This window comes from Onychostoma macrolepis, chromosome 07, assembly GCF_012432095.1.
Source record: "Onychostoma macrolepis isolate SWU-2019 chromosome 07, ASM1243209v1, whole genome shotgun sequence".
Classification (NCBI taxonomy): domain Eukaryota; kingdom Metazoa; phylum Chordata; class Actinopteri; order Cypriniformes; family Cyprinidae; genus Onychostoma; species Onychostoma macrolepis.
The window spans coordinates 3,940,142-3,959,673 of NC_081161.1; the positions used below are offsets into that span (position 1 = coordinate 3,940,142).

The 19,532-nt window shown below is 34.9% G+C and overlaps 1 protein-coding gene across 4 annotated transcripts in view; it reads right to left on the bottom strand.

Annotated features, from left to right (window-relative positions):
- The window catches only part of lrp4 (low density lipoprotein receptor-related protein 4), a 98,327-nt gene that overhangs the window by 4,127 nt on the left and 74,668 nt on the right, over positions 1-19,532 (bottom strand). For 3 of the 4 annotated variants that reach the window (XM_058782234.1, XM_058782237.1, XM_058782236.1), the window contains 15 exons: positions 19,110-19,215; positions 17,639-17,840; positions 17,367-17,556; positions 14,439-14,570; positions 11,712-11,852; positions 11,538-11,624; positions 11,260-11,431; positions 9,765-9,927; positions 8,104-8,329; positions 6,595-6,898; positions 5,974-6,192; positions 4,652-4,786; positions 2,393-2,501; positions 1,984-2,176; positions 963-1,076 (listed from right to left, as the gene is read on the bottom strand). In XM_058782234.1, the coding sequence (XP_058638217.1) occupies positions 963-1,076; positions 1,984-2,176; positions 2,393-2,501; positions 4,652-4,786; positions 5,974-6,192; positions 6,595-6,898; positions 8,104-8,329; positions 9,765-9,927; positions 11,260-11,431; positions 11,538-11,624; positions 11,712-11,852; positions 14,439-14,570; positions 17,367-17,556; positions 17,639-17,840; positions 19,110-19,215 (2,493 nt within the window). The remainder of the gene's footprint in view (positions 1-962; positions 1,077-1,983; positions 2,177-2,392; positions 2,502-4,651; positions 4,787-5,973; positions 6,193-6,594; positions 6,899-8,103; positions 8,330-9,764; positions 9,928-11,259; positions 11,432-11,537; positions 11,625-11,711; positions 11,853-14,438; positions 14,571-17,366; positions 17,557-17,638; positions 17,841-19,109; positions 19,216-19,532) is intronic. The other variant, XM_058782235.1, reaches the window with a different exon arrangement.

The following is a 19,532-nucleotide window of genomic DNA, read 5'->3' on the forward strand; positions in this document are numbered from 1 at the left end:
ATAGTCAAATTATTTTTAATTTTACATAGTTTTTAACAAGACCTTATTTGTTAGAATTAAATAAACAATAATGAAGTTATTTTATAATGACAGTACATTGAAGCTTTAAAAATAACTATAAATAAACTATATATCAATAGCTGCATTTTTTTTTCAGAAAGATGCACTAGTAACCTTAACATTTTATTTTATGCTTTAACATTTGTAGATGGTCTAAAGCAAGAGTTGTAAAAATTCTGAGAAATCTTTTAGAGCTCATAATTTGTTAAAAAAATTATAACAATACACATTAATGAATAAATCAGTATATATAAAATTATTTAATTTTCAAGTGTCATGTTTGTGATGTAAGTTATAGCTTCTGACTTTTAAATCAAAACATACTCATGAGTATATGACATCAATTACTGCTTTATTTAATCAGAGAAACAGTCTAAATTTTATGTGTGTATTTTACTTTCATTTTATTAAAAGTAGGCCAACAGCCCCCCCTACGGAATTAAAACTCCTTACTGAGCGGGCATTAGGACCCGGGGAAGGCTGCCGCTGCACGTGCTATTACCGTTTACTCTATCACACACTGAACGTGTCATTCTTTACGTGCATCCTCAGTTTAAATGCAGCGATCCAAAACATTGAATCTAATCACCACTCAGGCAAAACTTTGCTTCAAGAACGCTAGCACACCCTGAGCACATGTGAGTTAACATATTCCTCTTATCGGCAAGACATATCGGCATAATTTTTCATATCGGGCCAATGCCGATATGTACATTTAAAGCCATTATCGGCTGATTCCGATATTGGTCCAATAATATCATGCATCCCTATAAATAATACAACAATAACACAGATGGTAAACTGGTAGATGTAAACAGTCATGCCATTAATATATTCATTTGTGTACCATCTCAGTGTTTAACAGTCATTTCTTGAAAATAATAATTGCACGTTGAACTCACTTGTAGAGCAAGGTCTGCCGTCAGTTTCATCTGGACATGCGCACACAAAACTGTTACCCCGCGCAAGACACAAGTGTGTGCAGCCCCCATTATTCACACTACAATGATTTGTTCCTAGAAAGACAAAGTAAAGCTTACGGATGCATTCGTTTCAATGGCAATGGTAACATTTCTTCATGCTCAATGTTTGTATATCATTGACTATCTTGAAAATATTACTAAACACAACATGCTTAAAAAACACATTACACATGATGAAACTACACTTGTTTATATGCGACATTAATATTTAATATAATTACTTGAAATTGAATTGCACATAAGCGTACAAAAGACCAGCAGCACACATTTTGAACATCTTCCTTCTCTGATGAAAGTATTCCAGGACTTCTCTTCAAATGAGCCAATGAATTTGTTTCGAATTTTAATTTAGTTTGTTTTAATAAGAAGACAAACAAAATGTGCAGTGTTGGGTGCCTCTAGGACCAGTGTTGGGAAACATTGTATTGGATGACAGATAGGATTTAAATATTATTATATTGTATTGTACTATACTATACTATATATTATATATATATATATATATATATATATATATATATATATATATATATTTTTTTTTTTTTTTTTTTTTTCTGGATAACAAAATCCTTTGTAAAAAAAAAAAATTAATGTGTCAACAAAATTTTTTTTTTTAAAGTTTGAACGTGGCTTTATCCAATTTTCAGATGTATGTTCTGGAAATTAGTGCACATTTAATCATATAATGCACCAACTGCATATTTAAACATTTCATAAAACGTTTGATACAAAACAATAGTCTTAATTCACTGCAATTAATCAAATAGAGAAGTATGGTAACAGTTATTAGTTTACTCTACCTGTAGTGTCTTGCTTTAATAATCATTAAAATTCAAATGGTATATCACAAAATCCCTTTCAAAGTGTGCGTTGTGCATTAGAGTAAAAATAAAAGTACACTTGTAGACTCTTCAGTTCAGTCTCAACAAGTCAATCTTACCAGTCTGTCTTTGTGGCGACACCACTATGATGTCCATGAGGCCCTCTACATTAGCCAGCACAGTTTCCTTACTACGACCTGTATGCTTATCTACTCGCTGAATAGACTTGGTCTGCCAGTCCGTCCAGTAAATCCAACGGTCTTGCTGTGAGATTCGGGAAAAAGGAGTTAAAGGAGAGTATACCGGTTTCAACTGGGGACAAAGAAAGGGGGTAAAAAAAAGGGGAAGGAAAGATGGGAAGAAAAAGGAGGGTCAGAAAATGGAAAGATGCAAAAGAAGAGAACAACATGCTAAGGTTAAAAATGCAGAGACATAAGTGAAAGAGGACGGGTCAGTGGAGCAGAGGGTGATGAAGGTGCAGGTGAGTGACAGATTAAGTGAGGGTGAGGATCAGATATGGAAAGGTACCTGCGTGAGGGCAAACGGGTGTGATACGGGGCTGATGAGAATTTGACGCAGTTTGCCATTCAAGTCAGAACTTTCTATGCGGTCCAAGTGTGCATCCACCCAAAAGATCCTATACATGAAATCACGTGAAGTTTCAGTTATGTGTTCTCCAAAATGTTTGAAGGTACTTGCCATGATTATGGTACAAAGAGTCCGAAAAGCTTAAAAAGAAGCCATTTTTAGAGCAGATGAACAAAGTGAAAAATAAGAGATGCCCCCCAAAAATGTTGAAATTCAGCATTAGGAGGTCAAACTAAAGATTATATCAGCCGTTTTATTTTTCAGTAACATTTGGGGCATGTCTAAATACCGACTAACCTCTTAACTGTCAACCTTTTAAACATGACAATCAGCAGATTTTTGCTAAAGTGAAAGCATTTAAATGTACATTTTTACAGTAGTCAACATTTGAAGTGGATCAATACCTTTCAAAGTTGTCCTAAATCCCCCAAAAATACCCGTTCTTGTCTTAGGACAACTTTGATGAACTTTTTTGTTCCACTTCAAATGTTGACTACTGTATGTAAAATAAATATTTTACAAAATATTTTGGAATCTAAAATTGCTATAACATCTAATTTCATGTCTAAATAAGTTGAGGTACTTGTGAGATTTTGTTCAGACAATGTGCAAAAAAAAAAAAAAAAAAAAAAACATACATTTGTCACAATATTACTTCTACCACCAAATATGTAATATATTGAATATGCCAACGATATATTTTGTCAAGATAAGAAAAGTTTTGATTAAATACTGTAGTAAATTTTGTAATATGCCACTTGACACCACCCAATAAAGGGAGGTGCCCACTGAAAGGTTTTAAAGTACCATTTCCATGGTAATGCAATGTCTGATTTCAAAATTGTTTTCACATTATACATTTTGAGTGTTAATATTTCAAATGATATCTAACTTACGATGCTTAATAAAATGTGTGATAGAGAAAAAAGACAATAAAAAACAGCGCCAAGTGTCTAATCGTGACAGTTAAGAGGTTAAAACTCTGATTTGTGATGTAATGTCTGTTTGATTTTACTGAAAATACCATAACTAAAGTAAATAATATAAAAACAATATAATAGATCTCTTTCCCCATGTATGCAGCCCTCCTCCTCCCCAGCACCACCTGTATGTCTGTCTGTCTATCTATCATTTTAACTCAGTTGTCACTGAGTTGGGACCAAATGTTTTTTTCTCCAATTTCCCCTTAAAAATGGAATACTAAAATACCATAATTAAAGTAAGTAAATAATATAAAAACAATATATTTAAATATAATAAATCTCTTTCCCCATTTATACCGCCCTCCTCCTCCCCAGCACCACCTGTATGTCTGTCTGTCTGTCTATCTATCATTTTAACTCAGTTGTCACTAGCTACTTTGGGTGTTTTGATGTTTCCCCTAATTTACCCCAATAATGGGACACTAACTGTGCCTTATTCATGGAAAGTACCTGAACAGTCAAAGCCAGTTGTTGTTAGTGGTAAAGTGGCATTGAAAACAAAGTATAACTATATAGGTGTATAACTGAAGAAAGAAAGGAAAAGACATCAACATTTCAAATGAAAATTATTTTCAAAACCTGCAATAGTGTGTATGTTACATCTAAGCCACATACACACTGCAATCTAGTGATAACAGTGTTTAAATGTGGTAGTGAATCCCCTCCCCCCTCAAAAAAAAAAAAAAAAATCATTCGGTGTGCATAACCCCACAAAATTGCAATGACTAACATAGTGATGACCATGACTGTGAACAAGAAGCATGAGTACCAACCTGTTTGACCAAAGTAATATTAGTACCCAAAGATGAGATAACTGCCATTGACAGAGGCACTGTTTTGTTTATGCTTGTAAGGTTGTTGCTTTCAAACAACTCACTCTTGTTGCCATGCCTGTTAATTATAATCAAAGGGTGTTTCAAGTGCGTATAAATATGGCCAACCTTGGATTGCGATCTTTTGGTCTTATTTTCTAAATATGGTCTCATATTTGGGCTTATTTTGGCTGCTGCAGGTCTGTTAATTTGGGCTTGTTTTGTTGAGCCTTTTGAACAGCTGAACTTATGTTGTGTCGATTGTAATAAGACTTTCCAGTTTAATGGATCTTGCATCAGAATTTGGTTGATATGGGTTGAAGGTCCTTTTTGCACATCTATCAGCTTCCAACAATATCATTATCATAACTCTCCACTCTTTTAAATGAATTTTCCTCTTTTACCTGCGGGTGTCATAGTCCAGTGTCAAGCCGTTTGGCCATCCCAGATCTGTGTTGATGAGGACTTTCCTGTCTGTGCCATCCAGGTAAGCACGCTCAATCTTTGCAATGTGACCCCAATCTGTCCAGAACAGGAACCTTGCCAAAGAATAAAATGATGAAATGCATTCATTCGTAATAATAAAGTAACTATTTAAAAAGCTCCCTTCTCTCTCTCATTCATTCAAATAAATGCAATCTTACAGTGTTACTTTACTCATAACTAATAAAAATTAACCATTATTTTTATCTGTCCAAAACAGTTTTAGGTTGTGCATGCTAGCAAGTGATCATGGTATAAGCGGGATAATCCATAACTAGGTGAACTTTTGACAATTTTAATCCACTGCAGAAGCAGCCACTTCACATCACATGGGTTCTGTCTTTGCAACCAAAATGTTTCATGAAAACGTTTGTTGGATTTTAAAACATGAAGCTGTAAAAATATTGTTTAAAATGAAGACAAGTCCTACACACTCTCTGGCTGTCAAACGTTAAGGGCTTTAATATGATGAACTACACTAGTGATTATTCTGTTAAAAATCATTGGGAACTGATTTCAGTTATTCATGAGAAATTAAGATCAATTGGCAAAAGGTCAATGAAAAGTGGCTCAGAAAAGGGAAGTTAATACTCAGAAAAGCTCTAAAATCATTTGTCTGCAGATACAACTTAGTTCGATATTTTGTAACTAATGGAACTAAACCATTAGTTTGACCAAAAGTGTCAAAATACAATATATGCATTTATATTTAGATAGAGCATTCTTCAGCCTTGCCTTCAGGAAATCAGGCTCAAATACTTTAAAGGCAAACAGTATAATATATCTCTTTTTCCCCCCAGTCACCTCCATTTTTTGCCACTTCTTAAAAACCGAGGAGTGTGCTATTTCAAGAGAAACTGGCCTTGTCACATCCTGGACTGCCAATGTAAAAATGTAGGCTATGTATGAGTTTTAACGATGCATTAAAAAATATTACAATTGTAATAAAGTGTGTAATTGTTAAAAAACAAAATGTAATAAAACCTAATGTTACGTTTTTATATATTTTCTTTAGCCCTCCTCCTCTCCAGCACCACATATCTATATAAAATAATAATAATATAATATACAATAAATATAAATAATATATAAATACAAAAAACTACAAACACTGGGTAAAACAGTCCTTTTAGAAATAGAATAAAGGTTTTATAGATACTTTTCAGGATTTATTTTCTCTTCACAAAAAAATACATAAAGCAACAAAACTGCAATGAACTGATAATAAGCTTGCTGTTCTCACCCCTTGCTAGGAAACACAGCGATGGCTCTTGGTTCATCCAGACTGTTATTCACCAGAACTTTCCGAGACGTACCATCTAAGTGAGCCACTTCAATGGTGTTACGGCCGGTGTCTGTCCAGTACATGTTACGGGCCACCCAGTCAACAGCAAGTCCATCAGTCGTCTTCAGACCCTGACTGATCACAGTTTCCATATTGCTGCCGTCTAAATCCACCCGCCTGAAAAGAATGAAATATTTCATAGAAAATACCAATACAAAATAAAAAATTATAATAAAAGAGCGTAACAATGCTTTATTTGTACTTAAATAGCAAATGACAGAATTAAAAAAAAAATTTTTAACTTCTAAAAATCTCTGGAAATTTCAAGGATAAATAACACGTCACTAACACAATATAAAAACAATGCATGACAAAATATTTTTAAAACAATTTAGAATGTACTTATAAAGCGTACTTTTAAAAGTGTACTTAAGCGTGTTCACAAACATAGCCATGACTTTAATTTAATTAATAATATATGTAAGTACAGTTGTTTTTTAATACTCTTAAGAGCGCAAGTGTTCATTCAATCCAATTAAGCACACTTTTTCTTTTTTTTATATTTTATTAGACGCATACCTTATAACATCCAGTGACACATCCGTATAGTAGAGTTTCCTCTCCACGCTGTCATAGTCCAAAGAAATCACATTATGCAACTCGGGCACAGGCACATACACATCTGTGTGGTCATTAGTGTCTAGAGAGATTCTTCGAACACTGACACGATTTGAAAAGAGCAGGAACGTTTCAGGCAAATTGTCACATGATCTCCCATCACTTTTCAGCAGAATACCAGTGGGACACGCACAAGACGTCACATTATGCCGAGGCAGACACAGGTGAGAGCAGCCACCGTTTCTCCTGCCACATTTATTGAAGCCTGCAGGGAGGGGAAGGACGATTATGCCAGAAAGTTACATCATTTTTGTATTATTACATGCCAAGCTCTGCTAAGCCTTTGAATTCACACGATTATTCAACAATTACCTACTATTAAAGTACTTTAAGAACATTGCTATAATTGTTTCCTGGAAAATAGACACAAAAGTTAATGAAGACTGAGTGTTTAATGCTTACCTGACATTAAGCAGACACTATGTAACAAAAGTGAGTGTACTACACACCTGTGAAGTTGAAGTAATATTCATATACTATTGTATTTATTATGGAAGCTTGTTTCCGTCACAGAATTTAAAAAAAAGTTTTTTCTTGCAATTTTGTATCTGAACTGTGAGATATGAACTCAGAATTGAGAGACAATCAGATTTTTAAGGTATAAACTCGCAATTGTGAGAAGAAAAGTCTACATTGAGATATAAACTTGCAACTGCAAGAACAAAGGTCAGACCTGTGAGATAAAAAGTCACAATTACCAATTCATTTTTTATTGTTTATTCCGTGGCAGAAACAGAAAAATAGAACTGTAAAATATAAACTTCAGAATTCAAAGAAAAAAAGTTTGAATCAGGAGATTGAGATTCGAGATAAAGTTTGAGTTTATATTTGGAATTTATGACTTATTTCTCAGAATTGCAAGTAAATATCTTATTTATTTATAATTTGTTTATGTCCTGTGGCAGAAACAAGCTTCCATTATTTATAAACATTTTCCATTAGCTTTTATTTTTTGTTTAGGTTTTAGTATTTTTTTATGTGCTTTGGTCATTTTCATTAGTCTTTTTTATTTCTATTTAGATTTAATTTATATTTTAGTTTCAGTAATTTTAGTACTTCAGCTTAAAATGACTTTCATTTAGTTGAAATAAAATTATTTAATATTTTAGTTCATTAGCAACATTTCATCCATTTCAAGTTTTTCATCCAGTATTTATATTTGATTTGATTTCAGCTCTATTTTAATGAATGTTTAACCATTTTTAAAGTTTTAGTGTACAACAACAACACTGGTCACAAAAATAAATTTAGGTCTAAAAACAGGAACATTATTTTTTTGGAACATAATTGTTCTTCTGAAACATGAGGCCAATCAATGCACTATTTAGCAATAAGCAATGCAAAATGCTTAGAGAATGAAAATATTAAATAAACAATAATGACAGTAAAAACATATACTTTATAACCTACCCAAAGGTCTTGCCCGGTCAACAGCCTGGATGTCCATGAGGCCGGGCAAGTTGGAGCGGACCGTGATGGCGTTTGTCCCAGTGTCCTTGTCCGCTCTATGAATACTGCGGCTCTGCCAGTCTGTCCAGTACATGTGCGGCCCCAACAGAGTGAGACCGTACGGGTGCTGGACGGGAGACACCAGGGTCCTCCGGTTTGAACCATTAAGATCAGATGCTTCAATCCGCTAATGGAAAACCAGATTATTTTATTTAATTCAACCAGCAAGCATTTATATAAGTTTCCTTATTCCTCAGTAGGAAGCTTAAATAAGGTGTTACACTAAAATCTGGATTACTCTACATGACTTTCGTCCCTAAAAAAGTCTGTCTGTCTATCCATCCATCCATCCATGTAGTCTGTTATATTGTTATAAAGGTCTCACTGATTTACATTACAAGCTATCAGAATTTCATCACTTTTTGGCCATATAAATATCAGCATCTGCACCAAATTGCATATTTTTTGCTCAGTTTGAGTCTCTGAATAAAATTGATGTGTTTTTCCTCCACATTCTCAGTATATCATACTATATGAGCCATAAAAGCCTGGGCCCGTATTCATGAAAAATCTTAGTGCTAAGAGCTGCTCCTAATAACAATATTCTAAGAAAATTCTTAGAAATGAGGGTGTTTCCTCTTAAAATGAAAGAAAAGATCCAAGTAAAGAAAAAAGTAATTCAGAAAGCATCTTAACCCTTAAAAAAACCCTTAAGGTCTTAAGGGCCAAAATTGTTAGGAGTACGAACGAGGACTTTTAAGAGGCTTAAGAGTTTCTTAGCAGCAGAGAAAATGGACTAAACATGAAGAGGGAGAAGAAATGTGTTGCACATAATGCATGATAGTGAGTAAAACAGGAAAAATTACGCATGTAACAGAGTACGCAAATTACTCTTGTTTCCTTCTTGGACAACTAACCAATCACAGTCTTCAAAAGACTGTGTCATCGCTAGCAACGGGGTCAGCCCCGCCTCCTCACTAAGATAAAAGTTTTTGCGTTTTCCTCGCTCAGAGTTACTCTCAGATTGGTCCTGAATCACATTTAAGCTAAGACTCCTAGTTAGAATTTAAGCTAAATTAGGAGCTCTCTAAAAGGATTCTTAGAATCTTTAAGAATACGGGCCCTGATGTATGAAATATGATATGAAGAGTTTATTTTCAAAAATCATGTTTTTAATTATGTTATGTTTTTATTGTGTTAGTTAGCTGTAGTTTTTAGTTATTTTTTAACCTAATCAAAATAACCTGCAGTTTGTTTGAGATTAATTGGATTACACAATGAAAAAACGAGTTATCTGTTTTTGCAAATGAACACTTCATATTCAAATTTTTTTTTTTTTTTTTTTATTATTTCATATGTCAGGCTTTAAAGGGTTAAAATTAGTGTTGTCAAAAAAAAAAAAAAAAAAAATAAATTCTGAAATTAACTGCAATTAAAATATCAATGACTGGATGGAATCAGAGTCTGTGCACATAATACACTAAGCAATTTTGAGAAATCGGTCAACTCTGGCTACGGAAAATCAGAGCCAGTCTGCAGATACTGGTCAGCCAGTGTCGTTTCGTCCCCCAAAAGTTGTGTAGTGTTTTCCAGCCTTAAAACACCCTTCAGGTCACACTAACCTCAGTATGTGCATCGGCCCATAGCAGCTGTGATCCAGCTTTGTCCACGGCCAGTCCATTAGGCCAGCCAAGATTGTTATTTATCAGAACTACGCGATCTGAACCATCCATACTGGAGCGCTCCAGCTTGGCATGCTCACCCCAGTCCGTCCAGTACATGTACCTAAAGACAGATTTTTATATTATTAATCATCACATACTGTTCCTGTGCTCAGCTGCGAGAAGCCTTGCAAGTTATGAAAACCATTAGCTATAATTGTGTTTCTTGCAACTGACTCCTGGACCTTGTATGAAAATTAAATCAGTCTATTAGCATGGACGACATCTATATGCTAGTGGAATTATAAAGTTTGACAAAATTTGCTGCATTTACAGTCTCTCCATCTTCTTAGCCAAAAAAGGATTAAACTGTCCAATCAAATGCTTTAAAGAACCAGAATATTAATAAAGTTATTATAAATAACTCTGAAGTCCTCACTCATTCATTCACTCACTCATTCAGTCCTACTTCTGTGAAAAATCACTGCACTTATTTGTATTGAATGTGCACTAAATTCCTAAAACATCGTACTTGCAGATAATATATTAATGAAATAAAAGGCCACTTAAGTGACTTGGAGACATTTTCATGACTGTTTCTTAACACACTTAAGTACACTTAAAAGTTCACTTCATAATAGCAAATTAAGTTTTACGAGTACATTTTTGTCATGCTTTATAGTACTTATTTTGATGTGTTGACTAACATACTAAAGCACATGCAAAGTGTTTGATTTTAACTGTAGTGCCGTAGTATATTACATATTACATATGGTATATTACCGTAGTATATTACAACAACAAGTAAAATTGCAAAAATGTGTAATAATTAGAAATATATTTAAATACATGACACGATAAAAATTGTATGAGTATATTTTAGTTTACCAAAACAGTACTTTAACAACATTTCAAAAACAATAAAAGTAATTATGTAATTACATATAAATATGTGGTTAAGTCCTTCTTAAGTGGGTCAAAAGCACTCTAAAGTTCAGTTAAATGTATTTAATATAAATTTAAACTATAATACATTAGCATTCAGTTATGATTAACACGTAATTAAACATGTCTGAAAACATTACATTCAGTTCATACTTAAGTATATTTGGTAGCACTTTATTTTAAGGTGTCCTTCTTACACGTTACATGTACTTACCATTATAATAATAATGAATTATGCATAATTACATGCAAGTAACCCTAAGACAAACCCTAATCCTAACCCTAAACATATAGTAAGTACATGTATTTAATTAAAATTACTCAGTACTTAAATGTATAAATACACTGTAACAAGGACACCTTAAAATAAAATGTAACCATATATTCTTTTAAAGTATATTATTTGCACAATAAAAGTGTGCTAAAGTGTACTAGTGTAAAGTGGTAGCATAGCCTACTAAATACGAGCCAAGTAAACCCTAGCCTGAAATGAAAAGGGCAAATGGTTTACCCCATCTCATGGAACAGGGCGATGGCACGAGGGCTGTCCAGGTTCTGCCACACAAGCACTTTTCTCATGGAGCCATTGAGATTAGCCACCTCAATGCGGTTCGTCCCCGTGTCAGTCCAGTAGATTTTTCTGCCCACTGAATCCACTGCCAGACCATCTGTGGTCATCAGACCTGAAAGAGTGGAGGAAGCACTTCAAATGAGTGAAGACGTTGAGTGACTGGATAAAAGGAATACGATTACTGCCAGTAGTTTTGAGGTTAACAGTAGACTCCTTACCAGTTGAAATAATGTCCTCATATTCTGTACCATTGACATTGGCTCTGCTGATTTTCTTTAATGTACTGTCTGACCAGTACACTTTACCTGCAGGAGCAGGAAAACAGTCATAATGATGTTCCCTAAATGACCATTATAAGCAAAAGTGTCTATACATTGAGAATTTCCTCACACCTTCTACTGCATCCACTCCAATGGCAATGGTGTTCTTCATAGACACGCTGACTGGCAGAACCACATCAGCGAAGTACGAGATGTCCAAAGAAATCATTCTGATGTCTGTCCGCCGGGCAAAGATCAGGAAGCTGTTCATTGCTGTGAGATGAAAGAAAATAAATGACATTTCACTTAATTAACAACCGTCATAAACATCAATGTTTTCATCCAAAGTTGCAAATTAAGCTTCTGCAAAGAAAATTGGAATTTTGCATAAAACATTTGCAAATAAAGCACCGTTTCCATCCCATGTGTTCAAGAGAACAAAATTGTTACTTTCTGGGAAAATGGAGCAAAATATCAGGAATACAAAAATAAAGCTGATGCAAGCAAGGAAGCCTGTGATTTTTACACAAAAACAAATGCTGTCATGTTATCTTGCATTTGGATGCCTGATGTTTGGGAACACTATCTTGTGAGATGGTTCTGAGCGGTAATTATACCAAATAATTTCAGTATTTTAGAAGGATTAAAACAATATTTTAGATGCTGTGCAATGAGATTCATTGCGTGGGTGGTACCGTTATCCAATTACATGATCTATTGAGACAAAGTCGTTAGAATTGTTTGCTGTGCATTGAGAAATTTATTCAGTAAATGTGTTTCCATTTACCTTTTTTTTTTTTTTACTATTTGAATTCCATTTTAAGACTTCCATCCAGCATTTTTTTAATGCAATATCTCAAAACTCACAAAAATGCATGGATGGAAACACGGGTACTGACTTTCCCTCATGATGTTCCAAACCCATATTATATTCTTTATTCTGTGAAACACAGAGGGTGTGTCTTTTTTCCACTCTACAAAAGTGGAAGGTGATGTATGATGTAAGTACACTTCATACTTTTTCACTCAGTGGACAGCTATCCATTCAAGAAAAGACAGAACGTAAGAGGCTTTCCGAGATGCATTCTAGACAGACCGCAACCCTATCACTCAAACCTCTTTAGGAAATGGTTTGACATGCATTTCAGACATGACTTGGTCAAGTGTAAACACATCTGGTTGTTCAGGCAGCATATGTAAGCTTTAAACTACCTCACCATACAGATGTACGATTCACACGCTACATCACATTTTGACATTAACCTGGATGACCACAATGTTCCTTCCGCCCAACTCTCCTCTGCAAACCACAGCTCCAAACACTCCTTATACTGCTCGGGTTCCCTCCCTCCATACAAACCTCCCTGATAGAGCACTGCACTTCCCTTTCTCAGCGCAAACCAACTCAGTGAATAGACCTTAATAAAGTCAATTTTACAGGCAGAGGCTCTTTGCACTAATAGAAGTTAGTTTTGAGCATGGTAACAATATAAGCTACACGCGGTGCAGGCGATGTGCCAGCGCGTCCGATCAACGTACAGACACCACATCCAATTTCAGCTTTAATATGGAAGCCCATTTCCACCACACAAGAAAAAAAAGCATGCTTTGCTAAGTCCTAATTATGACTTTAAAAGCCATAATTAAGAGAAGTCAAAATTTTGACTTTATCATGATTATGACACAGATGAAATTATGCCATAAAAAAAGTTCTGACATCGAAATTATGAAATAAAAAAGGCAAAAAAATACTATTTATATCAATTTTTTTAATTTTTTAATCTCATAATTTTAACTAGTGTCACAACTTCAACTTAGTATGTCAATTTCAACTATCTCATGAGTTAATATGTAATAATTTTCAGATAAAAAGTCAAAATTATGACATACTAAATTGAAACAACTGTCAAAATATTTACATATTAAGACAAAATTATGATAAGTCCTAATTATAAGATAAAAAGTCAATTCTGAAATACTAAGTCGAAATTGAGATAAAAGGCTGCGTATATCCATTTTGATTTTTTAAAATTTCAGAATTATAACAGCGTCATAATTTCGACTTTTTATTTCTTAATTACGCCTTAAAATGTCAATTTTGACAAAGCATAATTGTTTTTCTTTTCTTCTTCACTCCTTTTCCATGTCAGGTTTGTTTACGTCAGTGCACACGTATCTTTTATGCATCATAACATGTAGTGTTGTTAAATTTAAACCTTTTGATGAAAATGATGCATACTAAGTCTAAACAATTCATAATAAGGTATATAGAATTATTCACAGTATTTTAAAGTACCCTGATAACAATGCCATGCATTATATAATATATCACCGAACACCAGCACTTTTACTCTCCACACCACTGCCCCAGTTAACCTTATGGTTTCTTTTGTCATTTTGGTGGGCGGAGCTACTGTAAATAGCCTTTGTCAATCAGATAGCTATTCGCACAATCAAAACGCATTAAGTAGCCAAGACTAAATATCCCCTAAGAGCCAGAGATTCCCACCCCTGAGCAATTAAGTGTGCAAAAAGAGACAAATCCCCTACTGAATTGTACAAAGCAAACCAAATGGTTTCTCACCTTCAGAAATGACCCATGACGTCACCACTGACACATCATAACGGCGACCCTTAAACCCCTGAGGCGACTCAAAAAGAGCCTCAAATTTCAAAGATTGCCCTTGCAACAAAAACCACGGACTGAACTGTCACCTGGAATCCCAAAAGCAAAGAACACCTGCGGCCATTTCATTAAATTTCAAGTCAATTGTGGAGTTATGGCTACTGAATGAGAAGTTATTGCTGGTTTCTTAGATATTCGAGATGGGTAGAGTAGCATGGACTTATCGGCATTACCGTGAGTGCAAGTCTTGCCATCCGCCTGCAGGTTGATACCAGTGGGACATGCACAGCTTGAGGCTTTGGGAGCAGGAGCCAGGAGGCAAAGGTGACTGCAGCCGCCATTATTCACCGAACAGGGCGTCTGGACTTTAGACAGAAAGCAGAAAGAATGGAGACAGGTGAGAGAGAGAGAGGGGGCTAGAAATGGCCGTTCAATCAGATGTAACAGATAGCAGGCCTCTGGGTGTCTCGGTGGATCATTATACACCAGTGAGACTCCAGACTGAAGATCAGTTACCACTGGCCTTAATCCGCCGTCTGAAAACCCAAGATATCCGATATGACAGAGACCCACATTCCTCTTTAATACATATCTGCTAGGCATGCGTGTGCATTTCAGTTGTCAACAGGAGTAAGAAGAAGAACAGGGCTGCTAACTGCTTATATGTATTAAGCTTATATGCTTACACTGCTTATATATGCTACTTATAGGGGTGGGCGATATGGAAAAAATATCATATCACAATTTTATCACGATTCTTTGTCGTGTTGGTTTTACTATTTTGCAAGTTGTCTGAGCATTACAGCCAAACTAATTTCCCTATTATAAAGACAAAGCCTTTCAAGGTAACAAAAAAACAAACAAAAAAAAGCCAGATATTTAGGCCAAAGTGGGCGAAGATAAAAATCTTTGTTCTTATTTTTTAATAACAAAGATAAAATAATGACAAAGATGCACATTACAACTACACATAATATACAAATAAAACAAAGTGTTTTATTTCCAGGTACAATAGGTGTATTTAGCAGGAGCATTCAAGAAATTGAACGAACAAATATAAAAATAAAACCCTATATACTGATTCCTAAAGCAACTGTATTAAAGTTCTTCAGTCAAGAGCAGTGAGTGATTTTTCTCTTTGTGTTTTGTTAACCTTAAAGGAATAGTTCAACCAAAAATAAAAATTCTGTCATCTGTCTGTAAATTCTGTCAGAGTGTTTTATTTTTATACCACCATTTATTCACTCAAAAGTTGTTTTAAACCTGAATGAGTTTCTTTCTTCTGCTGAACATAAATGCTATTTTGAGGAACATGGAAAACCAAACAGGTGCTGGTCCACAGTGACTTCCATAGTATTTTTTTTTTCCTACTATCAAATTCAATGTGGACCAGCAACTGTTTGGTTACCCACAATCTTCAAAATAATCTTCTTTTGAAAGAAATTAATACAGGTTTGGGACAACGTGAGAGTGAGTAAATAATGACAGAAATTAAATTTTAGGGTGATCTATCCCTTTAATGACAGTCGGCTGCATGTTTAACTGGCCTACTGTCCCTTTAAGACCTGCACACATTAAATACACAGGCACGTACACGTTTTTCTCTCAACTGTTTAGTTTCATTTTAGACATAACCAACTGCTTTTTAATGCTTTTCGTATTTACATTTATTTACATTTACATTTATGCATTTAGCAGACGCTTTTATCCAAAGCGACTTACATTGCATTCAAGTTACAGTTTTTACATTTGATCAGCTCTTGCTTTCCCTGGGAATCGAACCCACGATCTTGGCATTGCTAGCGCCATGCTCTACTATTTGAGCTACAGGAAAGCCTGTAGACCTTGTATATGTAGACCTTGTGTGTTTTGACAGTAATAGCGCAAAAGATAACTTAGTTCAGTAATCAGGCGCTGTTTGACAGGCTTTAGCGAATGAAACATTTAAAAACACATCCAAATAATGAGAGAGTAACTCCTGTGAGAGTCACTCTACCGCTGAGTTAACACTGATGTGGATGCATGTGGCGGCGCCAGAACTGCAGCTGATAGAATGTGCGCTGTAGCACGATACAACGATATTTCTTCAAAAGCAGATCGTGGAGACATTTTTATCGTCCACGATCAAAAATCGTCATATCGCACACCCCTAGCTACTTATGTTTAAATTATTTCTTTCATATTTATTGTATACTTGAGGCATTTTCCCTAATTTGATGTGATGAATATACAACAAAAACTTATTTACACTCTTAAAAATAAAGGTCCTGCATTGGCATCAATGGTTCCATGAAGAACATTCAACATACATGGAAATTTTTAATTGCACAAAAAGGTTCTTTATAGTGGAAAACGGTTCTTTAGATTATTCAAATGTTTTTGCACTAATAAAAATGGTTCTTTTAAGAGCGGTTTACGGAAAGGTTCTTTGGGGAACCAAAATTTTCTTCTATGGTATAGTTGCTTTAGTTAATTTAAATTTAAATTAAATGAAATTAGCTTTATGTATGTATGTGTGCGTGTGTGTGTGTATTTCATAAATATTTATATTGTCTTTGAACTATGGTTAAAGAACTGCTGAATGTACTTACAAGCATTTATGGTAAATTAAAACATACTTTAATGCCATTTCTGTTGAAATGTGCATGTCATGCAGTTAAATATTTGTAACTACACATTTGTACTGAAAAAGTTGCAATTCAGTACATTTAAAATTTACTTATTGTAGATATTGAATAACACTAAAGTTAAAATGATAATTAAGTACTTTACATGTGCTTTAGTATGTCAGTCAGTCAACACATCAAAATAAGTGCACTTTAAAACATGACAAAAGATTATTAAAACAATGATTTAAAACTTTTCATTTGACATTATTACAAAGTTCACTAAGTATACTTAAGTGTATTAAAAAACAGCCACAAAGCGTCTCTCTTTAAGTCACTTAAGTGGCCTTTTATTTTTCTAACAGAATATCTGCAGTTGCTGTTGCTGTTGTTGTTTTCAAGTGAACTCATAATAAAGCACCCAGGATGCACTGCAGCAAAGAGTGGCTACACAGACAAAGCTACGATATGTCCAAACTTTTGACTATATGGTATATTGTATTTGATTCCAGTATCATTAATACATAATAGAGATAGTCTCCGGTGATGTTTTACCTGTAGTTCTATGATGGTGGAACATGTGAATGTCCATGAGGTTTTCAAGGTTTTCTGCCAGCGTTCTTCGGTCCAAACCAGTGAGCTTGTCTGCACTTTGGATGCTCTTGGATTGCCAGTCTGTCCAATAAATTCTGTCTTCATTGAGCGTCAACCCAAACGGATGAGGCAACTGACTGCCAATCAACACCTTCAATGGAGAAGAATGAATAAAAGTTGAACCTGAGAAAGAATGAACTGCAAATCAATTTAACTAATGAACTCATGTCTACCTGTCTGCCTGATCCATCGAAGTTGCCATACTCAATGGTCTTAATGCTAGCATCGGCCCAGTACAGCCGCTCAGTGCTATAGTCTATTGCCAATCCGTTAGGCCAGGTCAGGTTTGTTGAGATGATAACAGTACGGTTGGATGCGTCCATTCCAGCGCGCTCAATCTTAGGATTGGCACCCCAGTCTGTCCAGTACATGAATCTATGGTGAGGCGAAACAAAAACGGTTATGTATCATTTCTTTATACTGTGTAAACCTCAACAGCTACTATTACTACTTGTAATACTGTCAAATAGTCTATAAAGCATCCTCCATTTAGATTGGCTAATTTAACCGTCTTTTGGCGTTAAAATAGTATTGTTAGGTTTTAAGACCCACAGTGACGAATTAGCGCTGAAAAGGCGTGGACAGTTATTTTTGTGCCTGACCTTATTGAATATGCATTTGTAGGAATTTCCTTTTCAGACGCAAAATTTATGGGAAGAGAGTATTCTAATGAATCACGCGACGAGATTCACTAACATTTGCGCTCGTCAAAATACTGGTATTTGCGGCATTATTTAACGCCCCCCCAAAAAGCACGTCTTAAACTGTTTTGCGCTTGAAATGGCTGCAAGGAGAGGCACCGCAGAGAACCGAGAGCGCGTGGTAGAAGGGACAGGATTTTTTTCCACACGTATTAATTTATTTTGAATGCCAGAAGAACACATTATCCGAACAAATCATTTGCCAAGCCATGTTATTTTTATTTTGCTTCTGGAAATGAAAGACGACTTGGAACCCTCAACTAGGAGTCACGCAATACCAGCTCTATCAAAACTTCTTGCAACCCTTAATTTTTTTGGCCTCCGGTTTTCATTTTTGAGGTGAACTATTCCTTTAAGTTTCATTCAAAATATTCACAAGAATCTAACCTTTAATTGACGTTAATTATATAAAATTTCAAAATAAGTGCGTCACTATTATTGCAACCTAATTTTTATTGTACTTTTTAAATATTTAAAATAATTCCTATAGCTCAAAAAGTAGGTCATGGGTTTGATTCCCAGGGAAAGCAAGAACTGAGAAAATACAAACCTTAAATGCAATGTAAGTCGCTTAGGAAGAATCTGCTAAATGCATAAATGCAAATGTTTTGGGGGTTTTTGGTCAAAAAAAAAATAAAAAATAAAAAAATCTTCTGCCTGGTTAACACTCAAGTGATAAAAACCATGACTTGCTGATTCACTGGGATATAAAACTGAGGTCATGAACAGGCCAAATTCCTATACTTATTAATCATTATGGGAAAGACCAAATAAAGTAATGAGGTGTAACAAAAGACTGTTGACTCACACGAATCAGGAATTAGCTCTGATGTTGAAACTGCCCATTTCCATTACTGTGTGATGGTCAGACAGGCACAGACACATATACATATATACATATGTATATATTGCAACATTGCATATTGAAGCGTACTTGACCTACCCTCCGATCGGATCAACAACAATGTCCCGAGGACGGTCGAGGTTCTCCCAGATCAGAACTGTGCGCATGCTTCCATCCGTGTTTGAAACTTCAATCCGATCTGTGCCTAAAAGAGTTATGAAAACAAGTATTTTCTAAAAAAAAAAAAAAAAACTGTAAAAAATGAATATCTAGTTGGCATGAAACTCCAGACTGCAGCATATGCCTGTCACTGCTCTTCTAGCATGTCCCTCAGAGTAGTTGCACTAATAGCATCCACATTCAATGAAATTAGAAGAAAAGGGTGTGAGAAGAGGCAAGGGAGAACTAAAAAAAAATTTTAAACAAAGTATTTGTCTTGTAGTGTGCACTTGGTCTTAAATGGAATTAAACAAATGGAAATTATTACACGAAAAGATGAAAAGAGGCATATAGCTTAGATCC